We start from the raw sequence: 20,188 nt of genomic DNA, 5'->3' as shown, positions 1-20,188 counted from the left end.
GTCATACAAAATTCTAGATGTAATAGTTTTTGATACAGGAAAAATATCTCTGTACAGCCTTAGCCAGTAGATAGAAAAATATTCAAAATTGAGCCATCTTTGGTTGATACCTGTAAGGCCTAAGCCACATGGCATGAAAATCGGAGCGAGTGGAATGCGATGTTTTATCGCATTCCACTTGGCCCAATATTAGCCTATGTCCCAGCACCCATGAGCGATTATTTTCTCAGCCCTAATCAGACCGAGAAAACAATCGCAGCATGCTGCGATTGTAATGCGAGTCTTGTTTCTCTTGCACCCATTCAAGTCTATGGGGCGAGAGAAAGATCGCACTGCACTCGCAGTACACCGGTGTACCGCGAGTGCAGGGCGAGAGTGGCAATAGCCGGCAACGGAGGAGAGAGGGAGATAAATCCCTCCCTACCCCCCACAGCGCCGGCCCGTCCCCTGCAGCTGAGGTCCGATCGCATGATCGGACCTCAGTCGCAGTGACACTCGCATGACACTCGGCTTCTGCTGTGCTGCCAGCGTGAGCCGAGTGACATGCAAGGATCACAGTAGATCCACGTGTGGCCCCAGCCTTAATGGCTAACTGAAAAGATGGTAACAGATAGCAAGATTTCAAGACTACTCAGATCTCTTCATCAGGTATACTTTTAGGCAGGCTTTAAATGTTGCGACATCGCTAGCAATTGCTAGTGATGTCGAGAGCGATAGCACCCGCCCCCATCGTACATGCGATATCTGGTGCTTGCTACCGTAGTGAACATAATCGCTACAGCAGCTTCACACGCACATACCTGGTCGTCGACATCGCTATGACCGCCGAACAATCCCTCCTTCAAGGGGGAGGTGCGTTCGGCGTCACAGCGACATTACTAAGCGGCCGGCCAATAGAAGCGGAGGGGCGGAGATGAGCGGGACATAACATCCCGCCCACCTCCTTCCTTCCACATTGCTGGTGGATGCAGGTAAGGAGCTGTTTGTCGTTCCTGCGGTTTCACGCACAGCGATGTGCGGTGCTGCAGGAACGACAAACAACATCGTATCTGCAGCAGTAACGACATTATGGAAATGAACGACGTGACACAGATCAGCGATTTTTTACACTTTTGAACTCGTTCATCGTCGCACCTAGGATTTACACGTTGCGATGTCGCTACCGGCGCCGGATGTGCGTCGCTAACGACGTGACCCCGACGATATATCGGTAGCGATGTCGTAACATGTAAAACCCGCCTTAGATGTGAGGTATATTCATTTTTGCATCAACTAATTTGAGAAAAACTGAAGATTTTGTAATGAAAATTATATTCTTAGCCTTACTTTCCTGTTATGGGTTAAAAAAACAGTGTATGAAACTCAATCTTGTCAAAATGTGGGAAGTTGTTGTTCATACCTTTCAAAGGGGGTGTACACATCTGCTTAGCAATGAATATATATATATATATATATATATATATATATATATATATATATATATATATATATATATATACACACACTATCAACTTCTACATAAAAACTATCAGAAGTTTTCATTCAGATGTGATAAAAGATGTGAGTTTCCCTCACTGATGGCACTCATCTTTTCAATCTCCCCCATTCAGTTGATACACTACGTTGAAAGAACTGGCCATCTTCAGCAAAATGTTGCTTTTCTCGGAATAATCTTGTTACACTGCTGCTTTTACATTAGTCCATTATGATCCATTTAATAACACATTGTTTGAGTTTGGATCCTATTTGGACCTTAATATCCATGAGGTTTACACTTTCTTACCTAGATAGAATAATCTGTTTGTCAGACAGTAATAATCTTGTAGGAAAAGAACGGACCATCATCTACCGCACTTTTATCAATAACAACACCATCAGTCTGTGAACCACATGTATATTGGCCCCAGCACTGAGACTGAGCAAGGCTTTATGTAGTATAGGTCTCGTTAATCTTATTTTGGTGCGATCCGTGGCATGATGTAGTGATAGGCACCACGATAATGTGACCGAGCCACGTCCCTTACTTATGAGCACCATGATAAATATAATACATGGTCCTGATGGGATTTTTTTGTAACCTACCTGCACAATTCTTGTAGGAGCCCAGTGACTTACTTGCATTAGGACTGATGCCTGCCTCTGGCAAGGGGGCTCCTGCAATGTAACAAATCCGGCACACGGTAGCAGGGATATCAATCCTACAGACGTGGCATAATGGTTTCTCCATCCCTTGACTGCCTTCGCCATGCTCCCATTGCACCCATAGGGCAGCAGTGTGGCACCAGTGAGCAGCAGCTGCCAGCTGTGTAATGTAACACACCCTCACAGGCTGCACTGCTCGGTAACTGTGCACAGCTCCTACCCAGATGGATGTACTGAGCACAAGCCTCAGAGATGCTGCCATGGGGTCACCTACCTCCTTCTTGACAGTCTTCAGCAGCTTCTGCCTGGTCTCTGCCTCTGTGGACGACAAGCCTAGAGGTTATTGCGCTCACGGAGCTCCCATTCTGTCACACAATATAATAAATGCAAATGGTTTATCGGCGGCTTCTTGCTTTCTGCTCACCTGTCCCCGTTGCCATGTTTGCAGCTTCCCCGTTCCTGTCCTCTGCAGGCTCGGCTCTAGGAGGCACAGCTGCCCCTGCGCGTACACGCTGCCTCACGTGACGTCAGAGCGCTTTCCCGTGCCCTCGGGAGCGCGCACCTGAGAGGAAGTTCCCGCGCCTGTTTATTCTAGTCAGAGGGGCGCTGCTTAGTGGGTCCACAGAGGGAAATTCGGGTGCTAAACACTGCATGGCGGTGCCATATTGCATATCATACACAGCAATATGGTTTTTATAGTATTTGCTGTGCTGTCTTATAGGGAAAGAGCATAATGACCTCAAACAATTCTTTCCCTCCCCTACAGAAGATATGCTAAGGCAAACTTTAAGGTGATGTCCACCTTCAGGATAGCAGACCCCAAATGCTGATAAAACACCTATAATAATAACTCGGCAGGGTCTCATCCTCATTTGGTCCAGTGCTAGCTCCCTGGCGCTGCAGTGGTCACATCAATAGCGGATATCGCCGTTTGCTAATCACTGAGCTCACGGCTCATGTCATTGTAGGACCCCATGGGGCAGGTGGTTAACCTACTCGATGCCGGATCGGGTCAGGCGATGTCACAGGTTGCCTTGCCCGGTTCCGTTGCCCCGAGGTGTACAGTAAATAGTGGGTAAAGCGGGGTATTTGGGAGAGTTTGACGCCACCTGTGGTATGCGGCCAGTGAGTAGTCGCTGCTGCAGGGTTCCTCACCAGGGCAGGTGCTATGGCAGCCAGGATGGTATCGCTCCCCACAGGTGGAGCGGGCCCCGGGTGGATGAAGAGGGTTGGTAACGGCCATTGGCGACTAAGCGCTGGGCGGCGACGCCGGTAAGGACAAGCCAAAACAGTCTCTGCGGGTTTAGGGAAGGTGTAGTTTACTCACAACTTCATCTGCCAACCCGGTCGCACTGGTCACCGCCTTCATGGGCTCCGATCAATCTCAGGCAGGTAAGGGGCCAACACCGGTGGTTTGAGAGAGAAGAAGAGAGAGTCCTATTTCTAGGGTGTAAGCCCCGGGCCTAGTAAAGTCCAAGTTTTCCTGAGATGTCTTTTCAGAACTATGGTCCCGACGAATCTGCCCTTGATGTGAGTGTGTTGCGCCTATTTCTACCCCCAGGTGGAATCCGCCCCCCAGGTGACTGGCTTCAGTGACCGGGGAAGCCCCATTGATCGTGATGGCCAACCCCCTGCCTACCAAGGCTCCTAAGCTGTATGTAGTGTGTGAATGTGGAACACCAGTGTATAACCCCCCCTTACCTGAGATAGATACTGCACCTTAATTGAGGTGCAGTATCCTGTGGCGACCAGAGCCTCAGGGGCGCCACACCATCTACATTAGGAAAACCACTAAAATCAGTGATTAGCTACAGCTCTGTCAATTAACCATCCTCTGCTGCCTTCTCCTTGTGTTGCTCCCTGTAATTGACAAGTATCCCACTATCGGAGAAACCTGTCAATTATCTGAAGCGGCGGTAGGAAAAGACAGATGGGGTGGCTCTGGACTAGTCTCATCACTGGCTCTGGTCCCTGGCCAGATCTTCCAACTATATTTTTTCTGAAACACAGGAGCATTTTACTGAAAAATGCACGTGCTTATTTGGTCAACATGAATCAAGTGACAGGTTCAGTTTGAGGGCTATTTCCACACAGTGTTCTTATTTGAGTGGATTTGCTACAAAATTCTAAAAACTTGGAACACTATTAATTTCTGTGGGAAAACCACTTTGTTCACGAGTTGTTTTTTAAAGGCTTGAAAGATGACTTGCAAAATAAAAAAGAAATATGTCAGTTCTTTGAAGTGGACCTAATGGTATGTACTCCAAAATAGACACTGACAACCTAAAAGGCTGTCAAAAAAATGTTTCAGGGTAAGAAAAACTCTTCTCACAACTCTCCAATAAAGGAGCAATTACTGAATTAGTCTCCGCTGGAGAAATTTGTCAGATTTCTTTGCTTTGAAAAACGATGTGAACATAACCTAAACATATATTGTACGTTGTCCTTAAAAGGGAACCTGTCACCACTTTTTCGGCCTATAAGCTGCGGCTACCACCACCGGGCTCTTATATACAGCATTCTAACATGCTGTATATAAGAGCCTAGGCCGGTGGTATAACATAAAAAACACTTTATGATACTTACCTAACGCTCGCGCAGTGGGCCTAATGGGGGTCTCCGTTGTCCGGCGCCGGCTCTTTTGGCCATCTTTGTTCTCCTTCTCTAGCCGCGGTGCATGACGGGTCCGACGTCATACACACTCGCCGGCATTCAGGTCCGGAGGAGGCGCACTTTGATCTGCCCTGAGCAGGGCAGATCAAGGTATTGTAGTGCGCCTGCCCGTAGACGCGTCATGCACCGCGGCTTCAGAAAGAGGACAAAGATGGCCCGAAAGACGTATAAAGTGTTTATGTTATACCCCCGGCACGACAATATATATATTCCTGCACGACAATAGTTGCCAGTCAAGCAGAGGCCAGCAGATAATGTTGACGCACACGTCACCGGCGAATGACATCATTGCCATGCTCCAGCACCTTTACACCGCATAGATCAAGTATGAAGAGGACACTGATGGACCACGGCCAGGTAAGAAAACACTTCTTTTTTTGCTTGTACTGAAGAACTGCAATATGGGGAAGAGATATATAGGGGCCAGGATGGAGAGACATGGGACCAGGATGGAGAGAACATAGAGCCAGGACAGAGAGAACATTGTTGTCAGAATGGAGAGAACATGGGGCCAGGATGGCAAGACATGGAGCCAGGATGGCAAGACATGGAGCCAGGATGGCGTGACATGGGGCCAGGATAGAGAGAACATGAGGCCAAGATGGAGAGCACATGAGGCCAGGAAGGCGAGAACATGGGACTAGGGCGGATAGACATGAGGCCAAGATAAAGAGACATGAGGCCAGGATGGAGAGACATGGGGCCTGGATGGAGAGACTTGAAGCCAGGATAAAGAGACATGAGGCAAGGATGGAGAGACATGAGACAAGAACGGAGACACATTGGGCCAGGATGGAGAGGCATAAGGCCAGGATGGAGAGACATGAGGTCAAAATGAAGAGACATGGGGCCAGATTGTGGGACATTATTAATGTAGGGGCTAATTAAAGAATATTATTACTGCTGTGGTGTATTTCATTTTTGAGGTTACTGTTTTCAATGGGGGGAGGTCGCTCAGGATGAGCATGATGGAAGGCACGAACCAACCTGTCCGCATGAATGTCAGAAGCCACAACCCAAGAGTTATCCTCCTGCCCATAACCCTTTCATTTGACAAGGTACTGAAGCCTACATCTACAGCGACGGGAATCCAGAATTTTTTAAACCTCATACTCCAGATCCCCTTGTACCAAAACAGGGTCAGGAGGCGCTTCTGCAGGAACTGTTGTCTCTTCAACAAGTACTTATGGAAGACATTGTGAATCTTAAATGACGCAGGCAGAGCCAAACGGAACGATACAGGGTTGATAATCTCCAAAATCTTATAAGGTCCAATAAATCTGGGTTTAAATTTAGGAGACGAAACTCTCATAGGAATATTTCTAGAGGACAACGACACCATGTTACCCACTTTAAACCGGGGAACAACAGTGCGACGCCGGTTGGCAAATTTTTGGGCAGTTTCTTGAGATTGAAACAATTTATCCACTACCTGCCCCCAAATCTGCTGCATTCTGTTTACCACTGAATCCACCCCCGGACAGTCAGACGCCTCAAGCTGCTCCGAGAAGAACCTGGGGTGATACCCAAAATTGCAGAAAAATTGAGACACCAATGTGGTAGAGCTAGCCCTATTGTTAAGGGCAAATTCAGCCAAAGGCAAAAATTAAACCCAATCATCCTGATCCACAGAAACAAAACACCGTAAATAGGTCTCCAGGGTCTGGTTAGCCCTTTCACTCTGACCGTTGGTCTGAGGATGAAACGCCGAGGAGAAAGACAGCTGAACACCCAATTTGGAACAAAAAATCCTCCAAAATCTGGATACGAACTGCACTCCTCTGTCAGAAACAATGTTTTCGGGAATACCATGCAAACGAACAACATGTTGGAAAAACAAAGGCACCAACTCTAATGAAGACAGCAACTTAGATAGTGGGACTAAGTGGACCATCTTGGAGAATCTATCACAGATTACCCAAATCATAGTCATTTTCTGAGAGACGGGAAGCTCTGAAATAAAATCTATAGAGATGTGCGTCCAAGGTCTCTTAGGTACCGGCAAAGGCAATAATAGCCCACTAGAACGTGAACAACAGGGCTTGGACCTAGAACAAACTCCACATGACTGCACAAAACTACGGACATCCCGGGACAGGGAAGGCCACCAAAAAGAGCGTCTCACAAGATCCAGAGTACCAAAAATGCCAGGATGACCTGCCAAAACAGAGCAATGAACCTCAGAGACAACTCGGTTTCTCCATTGGTCCAGGACAAACAGTTTCCCCACAGGACATCTCTCAGGTTTATCCCCTGAAATCCCGCCAGTGCCAACCACAGATCAGGCGAAATGGCCGAGAGAACTACACCATCATTCAGGATAGTAGACGGCTCGGCAACCTACAAAGAGTCAGCACAGAAACTGCTAGAAAGGGCATCGGCCTTAACATTCTTGGTGCCCAGCAGAAAAGAGACCACAAAATTAAACCAAGTAAAAAACAAAGCCCACCTGGCCTGCCGAGCATTCAACCTCTTGGCAGATTCCAGATAGGTAAGATTCTTGTGGTCCGTAAGCACCACAACTTGATGTCTAGCCCCTTCCAACCAATGTCTCCATTCTTCAAACGTCCACTTCATAGCCAATAATTCCTGGTTGCCCACATCATAATTCCGTTCAGAAGGAGCGAACTTCCGAGAGAAAAAGGCACAGGGCTTAAGTTTACCCGAAATAGAGTCTCGTTGAGACAGAACAGCTTCTGCTCCGATCTCTCAGGCATCTATCTCAACTTGAAATGGGCGAGACACATCAGGTTGCTGCAGGAGCGGGGCAGAAGTGAACCGCCTTTTAAGCTCCTGGAAGGCCACAATTGCCTCTGGGGTCCAATTCTCAGCATCAGCTCTCTTCTTGGTCAAATCTGTCAGAGGTTTTACAATGCTAGAAAAATTGGCTATAAATTTACAATAAAAATGCGCAAACAACAAAAACTGCTGCAGGGATTTTAGAGAAGTTGGTTGCACCCAGTCGTAAATAGCCTGAACCTTAAACAGGTCCATTTCGATAGCAGAGGGAGACAAAATGAACCCCAAAAATGAAATCTTTTGCACCCCAAAGAGGCACTTTGACCCCTTAAACGTACAGTGCATTATCCTTGAGTATCTGAAAAAACAGCCCGTACTTGCTCAACATGAGAGTCCCAATCATAAGAAAAAAATCAAGATGTCATCCAAATACACAATCAAAAATTTACCAATAAGGTCCCAGAAAATGTCATTCTTGAAGGCCTGGAAGATGGAGGGGGCATTAGTGAGCCCAAAAGGCATCACTAGGTACTCAAAATGCCCCTCAGTAGTATTAAAAGCCATCTTCCATTCATCACCCTTCTTAACACGGATGAGATTGTACGCCCCTTTAAGATACAGTTTCGTAAACCATTTGGCACTCCTCACTCTAGAGAAAAGATCAGACATCAGAGGCAAAGGGTACTGATATTTGACCGTGATTTTATTAAGAAGGCGGTAATCAATACAAGGTCTCAACAACACATCTTTTTTAGTAACAAAGAAAAAGCCAGCACCCAAAGGAGAAGATGAGGGCCAAATGTGCCCCTTCTCCAATGATTCCCTGATGTATGATCGCATGGCATCATGTTCGGGCACAGACAAGTTTAAAATCCGCCCCTTGGGAAATTTACAACCTGGCACCAACTCAATGGCACAGTCATAGTCCCGGTGTGGAGGCAGAGAATCAGATTCCTGGTCATTAAATACGTCACGGAAATCAGACAAGAAAGCCGGAACATCAATTGTCTGAGCAGACGTGGACGACACAGAAAGGTCCTGATGCACACCTTGACAACCCCAACTAGCTACTGACAAGGATCCCCAGTCAAGGACTCGATTATGGGTCTGCAACCACGGAAATCCTAGTACCAAAGTATCATGTAAATTATGCAATACTAAAAATTTACAAGTTTCCTGATGCACTGGTGCTACTCTCATAGTCACCTGGGTCCAAAATTGGGGTTTATTTTCTGCCAAAGGGGTAGCATCAATGCCCCTTAAAGGAATAGGAGTTTGCAAAGGAACCATGGGGAAACCACAATCCCTAGCAAACCCAAAATCCATCAAATTGAGTGCTACCCCTGAGTCCACAAAGGTCAGTGCAGAAAATGAAGACAATGAGCAAATCAGTGTGACAGACAAAAGAAACTTTGGTTGCAAAGAACCCACAGTAACAGAACTAGCCAATCTCCTTTCACGTTTAGGAGCCCCAACCAAGTATTAAGTTAATTTACTGCACATACTTTTCAGTAGGCGCCAATATTTATGAGTTTTAAATAATTTTTCAGTTGGTCTTATATAATATTCTAATTTTCTGAGTGTGAGGTATCAACCGGCTGTATTACAAAGGGCCGGTATGTTTTGCAGAAGCGTGGATGCTCTGCAATGTGAAGCTGGCTGGGACCTGTGGTTCCACAGGATTGCATTACATGCAGAGCCATGGAAGGGTGTGTAATGCTGATTACACACTCCTTACCACCTGTGGGTGTGGCTCCAGGGGTTAAAGCAATCCTGTCTCTGAACCTGGGAGAAGTGTGTCTAGGGCAGTCTAGAGAGAGGCTGGCTCTAGATGTCCAGTGTGTGGACTGGAAACAAGTTAGAGCAGAGCCAGGAGCTCTGGGTGTTTCAGCCTGCATGGAGGCTGATCACAAGGCTCTGATATAGAGTCTGAGGTGAGTGCGGCCAAGCCAGGCCAGGGCTGTAGGGCCGAATCTCTCCTGGAGGAGAGACAGACAGGGGTCTGCAGAGGGCCCTGGGTGCTGGAAGGAACCTTGGCTAGAGTTGTACGCTGGCAGGAGCCAGAGAGTGGGGAAGTTGCTAAACTTCTATTATGGACTTATTGTTTATGTTTGAGGGCAGTTTATGCTGAGTGTTTTTAAATAAACTGCCAGAATTTCTATGAAGAGACTGTGTACGTGTGTTGCTGAAGCTACCTCACACCGCTGCAAGCGAGTGAAACCCCCACGTTGCAGGGCGCAACGTTCACATGAGATAAAGACTTTTGGGTTTTTATTAGCTGTAAGTCATAATCATCAACATTAACATAAATAAACACTTGAAATAGATCACTCTGTTTGTAATGACTCTATATAATATATGCGTTTCACTTTTTGTATTGAATTTCTGAAATAAATTAAGTTTTTGATAATATTCTTATTTATTGAGATGCACCTGCATGTACAGTTAGGTCCACAAATATTTGGACAGTGACACAAGTTTTGTTATTTTAGCTGTTTACAAAAACATGTTCAGAAATACAATTATATATATAATATGGGCTGAAAGTGCACACTCCCAGCTGCAATATGAGAGTTTTCACATCCGAATCGGAGAAAGGGTTTAGGAATCATAGCTCTGTAATGCATAGCCTCCTCTTTTTCAAGGGACCAAAAGTAATTGGACAAGGGACTCTAAGGGCTGCAATTAACTCTGAAGGCGTCTCCCTCGTTAACCTGTAATCAATGAAGTAGTTAAGAGGTCTGGGGTTGATTACAGGTGTGTGGTTTTGCGTTTGGAAGCTGTTGCTGTGACCAGACAACATGCGGTCTAAGGAACTCTCAATTGAGGTGAAGCAGAACATCCTGAGGCTGAAAAAAAAGAAAAAATCCATCAGAGAGATAGCAGACATGCTTGCAGTAGCAAAATCAACAGTTGGGTACATTCTGAGAAAAAAAGAATTGACTGGTGAGCTTGGGAACTCAAAAAGGCCTGGGCGTCCACGGATGACAACAGTGGTGGATGATCGCCGCATACTTTCTTTGGTGAAGAAGAACCCGTTCACAACATCAACTGAAGTCCAGAACACTCTCAGTGAAGTAGGTGTATCTGTCTCTAAGTCAACAGTAAAGAGAAGACTCCATCCAAAGTAAATACAAAGGGTTCACATCTAGATGCAAACCATTCATCAATTCCAAAAATAGACAGGCCAGAGTTAAATTTGCTGAAAAACACCTCATGAAGCCAGCTCAGTTCTGGAAAAGTATTCTATGGACAGATGAGACCAAGATCAACCTGTACCAGAATGATGGGAAGAAAAAAAGTTTAGAGAAGAAAGGGAACGGTACATGATCCAAGGCACACCACATCCTCTGTAAAACATGGTGGAGGCAACGTGATGGCATGGGCATGCATGGCTTTCAATGGCACTGGGTCACTTGTGTTTATTGATGACATAGCATAGCAGCAGACAAGAGTAGCCGGATGAATTCTAAAGTGTACCGGGATATACTTTCAGCCCAGATTCAGCCAAATGCCGCAAAGTTGATCGGACGGCGCTTCATAGTACAGATGGACAATGACCCCAAGCATACAGCCAAAGCTACCCAGGAGTTCATGAGTGCAAAAAAGTGGAACATTCTGCAATGGCCAAGTCAATCACCAGATCTTAACCCAATTGAGCATGCATTTCACTTGCTCAAATCCAGACTTATGACGGAAAGACCCACAAACAAGCAAGACCTGAAGGCTGCGGCTGTAAAGGCCTGGCAAAGCATTAAGAAGGAGGAAACCCAGCGTTTGGTGATGTCCATGGGTTCCAGACTTAAGGCAGTGATTGCCTCCAAAGGATTCGCAACAAAATATTGAAAATAAAAATATTTTTTTTGGGGTTGGTTTATTTGTCCAATTACTTTTGACCTCCTAAAATGTGGAGGGTTTGTAAAGAAATGTGTACAATTCCTACAATTTCTATCAGATATTTTTGTTCAAACCTTCAAATTAAACGTTACAATCTGTACTTGAATTCTGTTGTAGAGGTTTCATTTCAAATCCAATGTGGTGGCATGCAGAGCCCAACTCGAGAAAATTGTGTCACTGTCCAAATATTTCTGGACCTAACTGTATATGCTAATAGTAATATTATTAGACCTAACACATATTGGGATTGGATCTTGTAGATAGGAATACCCCTTTAACTCATATTGCAATAAATCCTAAGGTTTTTACGATTGGGCAGAATTGTTAACCCCTTTATGACACCCCCCCGTACATGTATGGCGCATGTCACAAGAAGGTGTATGGAGCGGGCTCATGGAGTGAGCTCCCTCCTTACTCAGCAGGTAAAGGCTGTGTGTTACAACCAGGAGCTGCTCTATTCACGATTGTTAACCTGTTAAATCCTGCTGTCAAACCCTGACAGCGGAATTTGACAAACGTCACCATTTTAAGTGCCCATCGGTGCACCCGTGATTAAATTACAGGTTACCGATAGGTTGCTATGACAGCATGGGGTCTGCTGAAGACCTCTGTGCTAGTCAAAGCAGCGCTGCTTTGAAACACTGCCTTTGGATGACATTCAAAAGATTACGGCATAATTACGTTGTTTTGGTTCTTCTACTATTATAAAAAATGCTGTAACAAGTTATCAAAACGTCATATCTATTCTAAAATGGTATCAATAAAAACATTGTCTTGCCCCTCAAAAAATAAGCCATCACACAGCTCTATTGACCGAAAAATGAAAACGTTACAAAGGTTCTTGGAAAAATGAGACAAAACTGCCAAATTTTTTTTTCAACTTCTAATTTTTTTTGACTACTAAAATAATTGAAAAAAAACTGGATATGTTTGGTATCATTGTAAACATATTGATGAGAAGAATCAGACTGTGAAGTCATATTTACCACAAAATGGGCACCGTAAAAACAGTTTTAAAAAAAATCTCAGGATTGTGGGTTTTTTCACAATTTTTCCACATTTGGAATTTTTCCTGATTTTGAGTGTTGTTGGTAACATAATTGTTCATGTAACAACCTTTTATTAATCATAATATTTTTACCTGAAAAAGGCTATGCGGTAAAATGAATGGTGTCATTCAAAAGTACATTTTGTCATGTGATTACAATATTTTTATTATTACATATTAGAACATTTATATATTACATTAGTTTAGTGGAACAAAGTAGAAACATTAGACAATTTCTTTGTAAACAGTTCAAACATTTGCGTTTTTTGTTTGAGGGGAGGTAAGCCGGGGAGGGAAGGTGGAAGGAGAGATCTTTATTGGGGAAACCGGGAAAAGAAAGGTGAAATGGCATTCGGAAAATGGTTAGAAGGAGAACTATCATGCATAATAATCATTTGCAAAGACTTCTGTACAACATATATATAGCTTAGTTTAGTTATATCTTCTTTGCAAATATTGAGAATCATTACTTTTAAGAAATATGTACAAGAAAGAGAAAAAAGAGGAAAAGGAAAGAAGAGAAAGAGGAAGGAAGGGAGAAAGAAAGGAGAAAATTGATTGGGATTTGTCAGAGGACTATTTGTGTTTTTAGCTTCAAAATTTCTACTATATAAGCTTATGGTTTGGATTGCTCGATGTAGGATAGCCAGGTACCCCATCTCTTTTGATAGGGTTGGAACAGGTTATTGTATATCGCGAGTTTATTTTCAAATTCGTGGTGCATGGATATCATCTTGATTACTTCAGAAATATTTGGAACAGTATCACTTTTCCATTTGGCCAATAAAAGTTGTTTGGTGATCAAAAAAATGTGAATCACAATCGGGATCTGCATTTGGTCTAGTTTTTCCATATCCATAGAAAGAAGCGCCATTTGGGGCGATAATTTGATGTTGGAATTTGTAACTCGATTAATTAGATTTGACACTTCCCTCCAGAGATGTCTTATCTTTGGGCAATTCCATAAGATGTGGACCAACGTTCCTTTTTCGTTACAATTTCTCCAACAAAGTGGAGTATTTTTGGGGTCTATGTTATGTAGCTTAGATGGAGTGAAATACCAATTTGTTATGACCTTATAGAAGGACTCATGTAGAATAGCCGAAATGTTAGAGGAAAAAGTCGCTTTTAGGCTAAATTGCCAGTTTTCTTCTGTAAAATCCTTGTTTAAAGTTTTCCCCCATTTAGCCATGTAGTTTAATAGAATAGGTTTAGTGTCATTATTTACAAGGTCATAGATATATTTGGTATTCCAGATTGTTTTCTTTTCCGTATTACAAAGGAGGTGGTTTATAATCTCTGAAAGGGGATGTTTACCAACCAATAATTTATTAAGGGATTCCCTTAGAGAAATCAATGTTTTGAAGTCCAAGTCTGTGATCTTATATTTTATTTTTAGATCTAAAAAGGAAATAAAATCTTTTCCATCATGTATGTTACTAATTGTTTTTAGGCCAAGATTTTGCCATGAGGAAGGAACCTGTACATCAGTTAGGAATGTTAAGATATTTAGAGAGAAGTTTTTAATTTGATCATATTTCGACATCTTGGTTTTAATCTTACATAAACTCTGCCAAACAAGAATAGTAGATGCAAGAGTAGGGTGGTAAGGCAGGGAAAGTTTGGGATTAAGTATATGGGTTAAAAGAAGAGAACGGAGAGAAGAATAGTTGTTTAAAGCTGACTCAAGGTCCAACCATGTCGGAGAAAAATCACTATTTAACCAACAAATACTTTGTTTTATTATATTAGTTTTATGATAGCTTTCAAGGTTTGGCAAACCATATCCGCCTCTAATTTTACGTTTCATTAGAGTGGACTTAGAAAGTCTTGGTTTTTTATGATTCCAAATAAACCCATTTAGAATTGATTGAAGTTTACCAATGAATTTTATTGGAATGGTGAGTGGAATAGCCCTAAAGTAGTAAAGAATCTTGGGTAAGATCATCATTTTGTAGGACATGAGTCTGCCTAGCCACGTAATTTCTTCTTTATATAAATTGTTAGTGGCCTTTTGAGTGGCTTCGATGAGATCCTCCATATTTATTGTTATTAAGGAATGTAGGTTGTCGGTAATTTTGATACCCAAATAAGAGATTGATTTAACTTCCCATGTAATACATTTTGTCATGTGGATATATACAAAAAAAGTTATAGCTCTTGGAAGAAAAAGACAAAAAGCAAAACGGAAAATTGGATCTTTCATGAAGGGGTTATTATTGTTTGCTAACACATTTAGTTACATACCATTCTGTTTTATCTGTAAAATGTAAACTCTTGCTTGTAGGTAATGTTAGCATAAGTATCTGTTGTAGTTAAAACACGTAAGTGTTACTAGATGACTCATTCTGAAAGTGGTTCATACTGGAATGAAAAGTTATTTTCACAAGGTAAACATAGCGTGTTGTAAAAATGATAAAAGTGATCCTCTTGCCCTCTTACAGAGTCCTAACATTACATGGACTGGACCCTACAGTTCTTTCTGGACTATCGTGTTCTTTTATGGTTGCTGTTATCATTGATTCTGTAGTCTAAGAGTCTAAGGGGTACTTCACACACAGCGAGATCGCTACTGAGATCGGAGCTGAGTCACATTTTTTGTGACCTCATTAGCGATCTCGCTGTGTGTGACACTGAGCAGCGATCTGGCCCCTGCTGTGAGATCGCTGCTCGTTACACACAGTGCTGGTTCGTTTTTTTATTGTTGCTCTCCCGCTGATAAGCACACATCGCTGTGTGTGACAGCGAGAGAGCAACAATCCTGAATGTGCAGGGAGCAGGAGCCTGCGTCTGACAGCCTGCGGTAAGCTGTAACCAAGGTAAGCATCGGGTAACCAAGGTAGTTACCCGATATTTACCTTCGTTACCAGCCTCCGCAGCTCTCATGCTGCCAGTGCCGGCTCCTGCTCCCTGCACATGCTAAGTTAAGCGGTGTGAGCAGGTAACTAAGGTAAACATCGGGTAACCATACCCGATGTTTACCTTAGTTACCAGTGTCCGCAGCTTCCAGACGCCGGCTCCGTGCAAGCGCAGCGTCGCTTGCACATCGCTGCTGGCTGGGGGCTGGTCACTGGTCGCTGGTGAGATCTGCCTGTTTGACAGCTCACCAGCGACCATGTAGCGATGCAGCAGCGATCCTGACCAGGTCAGATCGCTGGTCGGATCGCTGCTGCATGGCTAAAGTGTGAAGGTACCCTAAGTCTAAGCTTCTGGTTGCCAAATTTATGTCATTACTGCAGTGTGCAGTGCTGTAAAAAAGTATTTGTCCCTAACTCAACTTCTATATTTGCTAATTTGTCACATTTAAAGGGGTATTCTCAAGTTTGTAAATTATACCATGTTGATGGGATAGGGAATACCTTCCTGTTCGCTGGTTGTCCGACCGCAAGGACCCCCACCCGGGGCTGCCATCAGGGCATTACTGCCCGTGCTGGTGTATGTGGCCCGGTAAAGAGGGGGGCTCGACTGGGCTACTTACTTCGCTTTATTATGCCCCACCGGGCCCCAGTCACAGCCACAGCCTGTAGTGTAGTATGGCCACAGCACATGGGGCCAGCCGTGTCGCTTTGACCACTTAAGCTGAGTGCTTATTACCACATGGCTAATTTGCATGTGAAGTTCTTCTGGTGTGTCGCATGCAAATTAGCCAAGCTATAGCACCAAGGGCAGTGGGGAAGAGCAGGGCACATCATCCTTCAGCCCAGTGTGCAGCAGTGTGATGAGATAATCACGGTGCGACCTTATCACACTACTGCGGGCATTGCAGAGCCACAGAAGTAGTGAGGACATGGCAGCTGGTGCGGAATTGTAAGCGCTCCATTGAGGAGTTGAAAAAAGGGGTGGGACGATCGCAGGTGGAGGGGCTCGGCAAGGGCACACTTCCAACGGAAATGCATCGCAGAGAGGACACCACATGATGTGGGAGCCGGGGAGGGTGGGTAAAATGATTTTTTTTGTTTTTTTTGCGTTAGAGACAGAAAGGAGACATATTTACCAGGATGGGGACATTCCCTACTCCCCATTGGGTTTCATGCATAATTTTATGCTGGTTGGGAATGTTTTCCCGTCCTTAATATATGAAGAATAGGACTGTGGGTGCTATTTTTCATTTATTTTTACCATACTGGCAAGAGACAACTCATAGTATAACCCTGAGCCATGTTGAGTCCATACTTATCTGTACACCTCTAATATTATAACTATCGAAATATGTATATATATGCACCTACGTGACCCTATTTGGTATTTTTGGACTAATTTTACTCCTCTCTAATACAACCAAAATATGTTCCTGGCCTGAGTATAAGTGATTCTGTATGTGCATGCAAGTGCTGGTCGCTTTTATAGATCACGCAAAAAAATTCCCATTGATGGCTTATAATAATCATTAAGGTCCACACATAATCTTATGTTAATTGGGAGTTGCTATTCCCCTTCCTTTTTTCTTGAGTCCTTATTAGGACTGTGTATATACTATCCTATTGAATATGGGAGTAAACCCATAAGGGGTTAATAGACTGGGTTAGTAGCAGCTCAGGGACATACCACAGAGCGCTGTGTATTTGAACGCATGCGCATTGCATCATGTAATCTGTGTGATTGTGCCTGTAGAAAATGCACTAAGTATGTACAGTGTTCCTCTGCGCATGCGTCACCTAAAAGTGAGGGACTTGGAGACGGAGCTAGCCAATGGCAAGATAAGAAGCAGGGAGATGGAGCTCCTGCTTACCTGACAATACAAGGAGACACAGAGACCGACCATAAGGAACAGGAGACAGGCGATGGTGCGCAGGAGAGGGCGGACAGTGGAGGCAGTGGCAACGGAGGCAGAAGAAGCGGGAATTCCCCGTTATTTCAGCTCCCAGACGGAGCGGCAGAGCAGCAGTCCCCTAATCAAGATGGCGGCTGGGAGACACACACGGCTGCAGGAGGATATGGAGGCCTCACAGGACCTGGACACCAATGCTGGTAGGGATACTGTGCCCCCAACCACTGAGCTCCAAATTCACCAAACGGAGACCCACAGGGAGACCAGTAAACTGGCAGGACAAGCCTCACAAAACACTCCAGACAGGGAAGGTCAGAATCCCAGCATAAAAGCTCCAGAGGCTGCAAATGCAAGGGGGGGGGGGGAGTGTCACTGCTGCTGCAGAACTTTCTCATAAGCAATCACAAAATAGCATTGCACAGCAGAGTCCTGGAGGGGGGCCCCGACCTCAGCGACATGCAAAGGGAGGGAATGGGAGCCCAGTCCTGAATGTAACCCAGGGAGAGGATGAACCCTGGGACTGGAAAGAACACATAAGAGCTATACCAACAAGGAGGGAGATGGATTCCCTGCTGGGAGAGCTGAAAGCCTCACACAAACAGGATATGTACAACCTGCAGTCAGATTTAAGCAAGTGGTCAAAGCGATCAATTAAGCAAGTGGTCAGAGGATGACTGAAATAGAAGAAACACAAGAGCAAATACTCTCCCAAATAGATGCTCATCACCAAGTGTTGTCAGATCATTCCTTATAAATACAGGACATCCTAACCCACTTGGATGACATAGAAACTCGGCACCGTCGTAACAATCTACGCATAAGGGGGCTAAAGGAATCAGTAAAAGCAGCACAGCTAGAGGAGTGGGCTCAAAAATACTTCAACAATCTCCTCCAGAGAGACCCGGGGCAGCACATCGATATAGATCAGATCCACAGGGCACTGGGTCCTAAACCATCCGACCCTGCATGCCCAAGAGATGTAATTTATAGAATCCATTTTTATAAAGAGAAAGAAGCTATTCTCAAAAGCTGCAGGGACAATGGGGCGGGCTCACACCAAGGGATTCCCCTGCTGGTCCTCCCAGATCTGGCACGCAGAACCTTACAGCTATGCAGGGCCCTGAGACCATTGCTTTCCGCTCTACGAGATAAGGATATTCCATACAGATGGGGGTACCCTTTCCAGTTGTCAGCAAGGAAAAATGGGAAAACGGCAACTCTCAAGGGCCTGGGAGATCTCCCAAATTTTTTGGGGACTTTTGAGCTGCCCATGATTAATCTGCCAGACTGGCCAACACCGAAAACACCGGCACCTCTTCCACCTAGAGAGCAGTGGAATCAAGTTCAAACCAAGAAAGGCAGAAGATCCTCACAGTCTGGCTATCGCTGATGTGACTGGCGAGGCGGAGTTTGGATGATGGAGTTGAAAAGGGGGATCAGGGCCATCCTCTTATTTTCTCCGCACTATGCTCACCGATGTCGACCTCACACATGTTGTTTGTCTCTCCAATAGAGAGATAATACTTAATACATCTGCCTATTTCTGTCTATTGAGAGCTCATACTATATCAGAATTTAGTACCAATCATTATTTGAGCTCTTATTTTCAAGATGCTATGTTTCCTGATCGATATTTTGTTATATTAGGATGTTCTATTAGTCTCTGTGTTTCATACAGTTTCAAATTGGGGTGTCTCGGGCCTTCTCATCCACAATGTGCCTGGGCGGGGGGAGTTTTGGATACCCCATAGTATGTGCATTAATCGGGGAGGTGGGGGCTCCAACCTGTTGCTGGAGGCTTCTCTCACCTCTCCTAGGGCTGCAGCGTTTTGCTGTACTTGACAAAAGTCAATACAGTTGTTTGAGAAACTTTCTTGAACTAACCCACGGGTTAACACTTTTCTTCCTTTGTTAACCTCTACTTTCTCTTCTTTCACTACCTTCTTTTCTCTTTTTCTTCCTCTTTACACTATCACGAAACAGTCTCTATACCATGGTGTCACACGTAACCTTCTGCACGTACAATGCTAAGGGCCTAAACAAGCCAGAAAAAAAAAGGAGCCAGATCATGTACCGTTTTCACAAACAGAATATCAAAATTGTTATGTTACAGGAGACACACTTCAGAGCAGGTGGTGTTCCCGGCTGTAAAATAAAAAATTACCCAACATGGTTCCATTGCCCTCACCCGGATCGTAAGGCATGCGGGGTCTCGGTGGCATTCCATCGGTCCTTTCTACCTGAAGTAGTTGATTCTTGCTTCGGCTTGGATGGACGCTATCTCTTACTTAAGATATCTTTTTTAGGCAGTATTTATACCATCGCTAATGTTTATTTTCCAAACCAGGGACAGGTGGCGTTTGCTCTAGAGGTATTTGGGAAACTTTCAGAATTCGCCGGCGGTTCCCGTATTATCCTTGGCGGGGACTTCAACATGATCCTGGACCCAGCAGTGGACTCGTCTTCGGGTAGGTCAGCTGTCCCTCACTCTGCGATACGTAGACTTAAAAAAGAGTTGGTGTCTCTTAGACTCGTAGACCTTTGCAGGATCCTGCACCCCGGAGTCAGGGACTATAGTTTTCACTCACTAGCACATAATAGTTACACGAGAATAGACTATTTATTCATTTCCCATGATCTCTTAGACAACACTCCAAAATGTTCATTGGATACATTTTTGTGGTCAGACCAAGCGCCAGTTTATGGAGAGGTGGGAATGTTAGATAGAAGTGGTTCGGGATATACTTGGAGACTTAATGACAACCTATTGAAAAATGAAGCATGCCTGAAAGAGATTCACACAGCAATTACAAATTTCGGGGCCGACCATGCGATGGATCCGACACCTGACCCAATAAAATGGGAAGCCCTGAAGTGTGTAATTAGGGGTATCTGTATCTCTCATGGTTCCAGACTTAAGA

General features: G+C 44.4%; 1 protein-coding gene across 1 annotated transcript in view; it reads right to left on the bottom strand.

Moving 5' to 3' along the window:
- The window catches only part of SGSM1 (small G protein signaling modulator 1), a 333,454-nt gene extending 330,804 nt beyond the window's left edge, over positions 1–2,650 (bottom strand). The window contains exons 1-2 of the mRNA XM_075320055.1: positions 2,567–2,650; positions 2,417–2,460 (exon numbers count right to left, since the gene is read on the bottom strand). Of these exons, the coding sequence (XP_075176170.1) occupies positions 2,417–2,460; positions 2,567–2,582 (60 nt within the window). The 5' untranslated portion in view covers positions 2,583–2,650. The remainder of the gene's footprint in view (positions 1–2,416; positions 2,461–2,566) is intronic.
- Between the last annotated feature and the right edge of the window lie 17,538 nt (positions 2,651–20,188).

The sequence above is a fragment of the Anomaloglossus baeobatrachus genome, chromosome 1, assembly GCF_048569485.1.
Source record: "Anomaloglossus baeobatrachus isolate aAnoBae1 chromosome 1, aAnoBae1.hap1, whole genome shotgun sequence".
Lineage (NCBI taxonomy): Eukaryota > Metazoa > Chordata > Amphibia > Anura > Aromobatidae > Anomaloglossus > Anomaloglossus baeobatrachus.
Note: the sequence above shows the minus strand (reverse complement) of the source record. Positions and strands in the feature narration are given on the sequence as shown.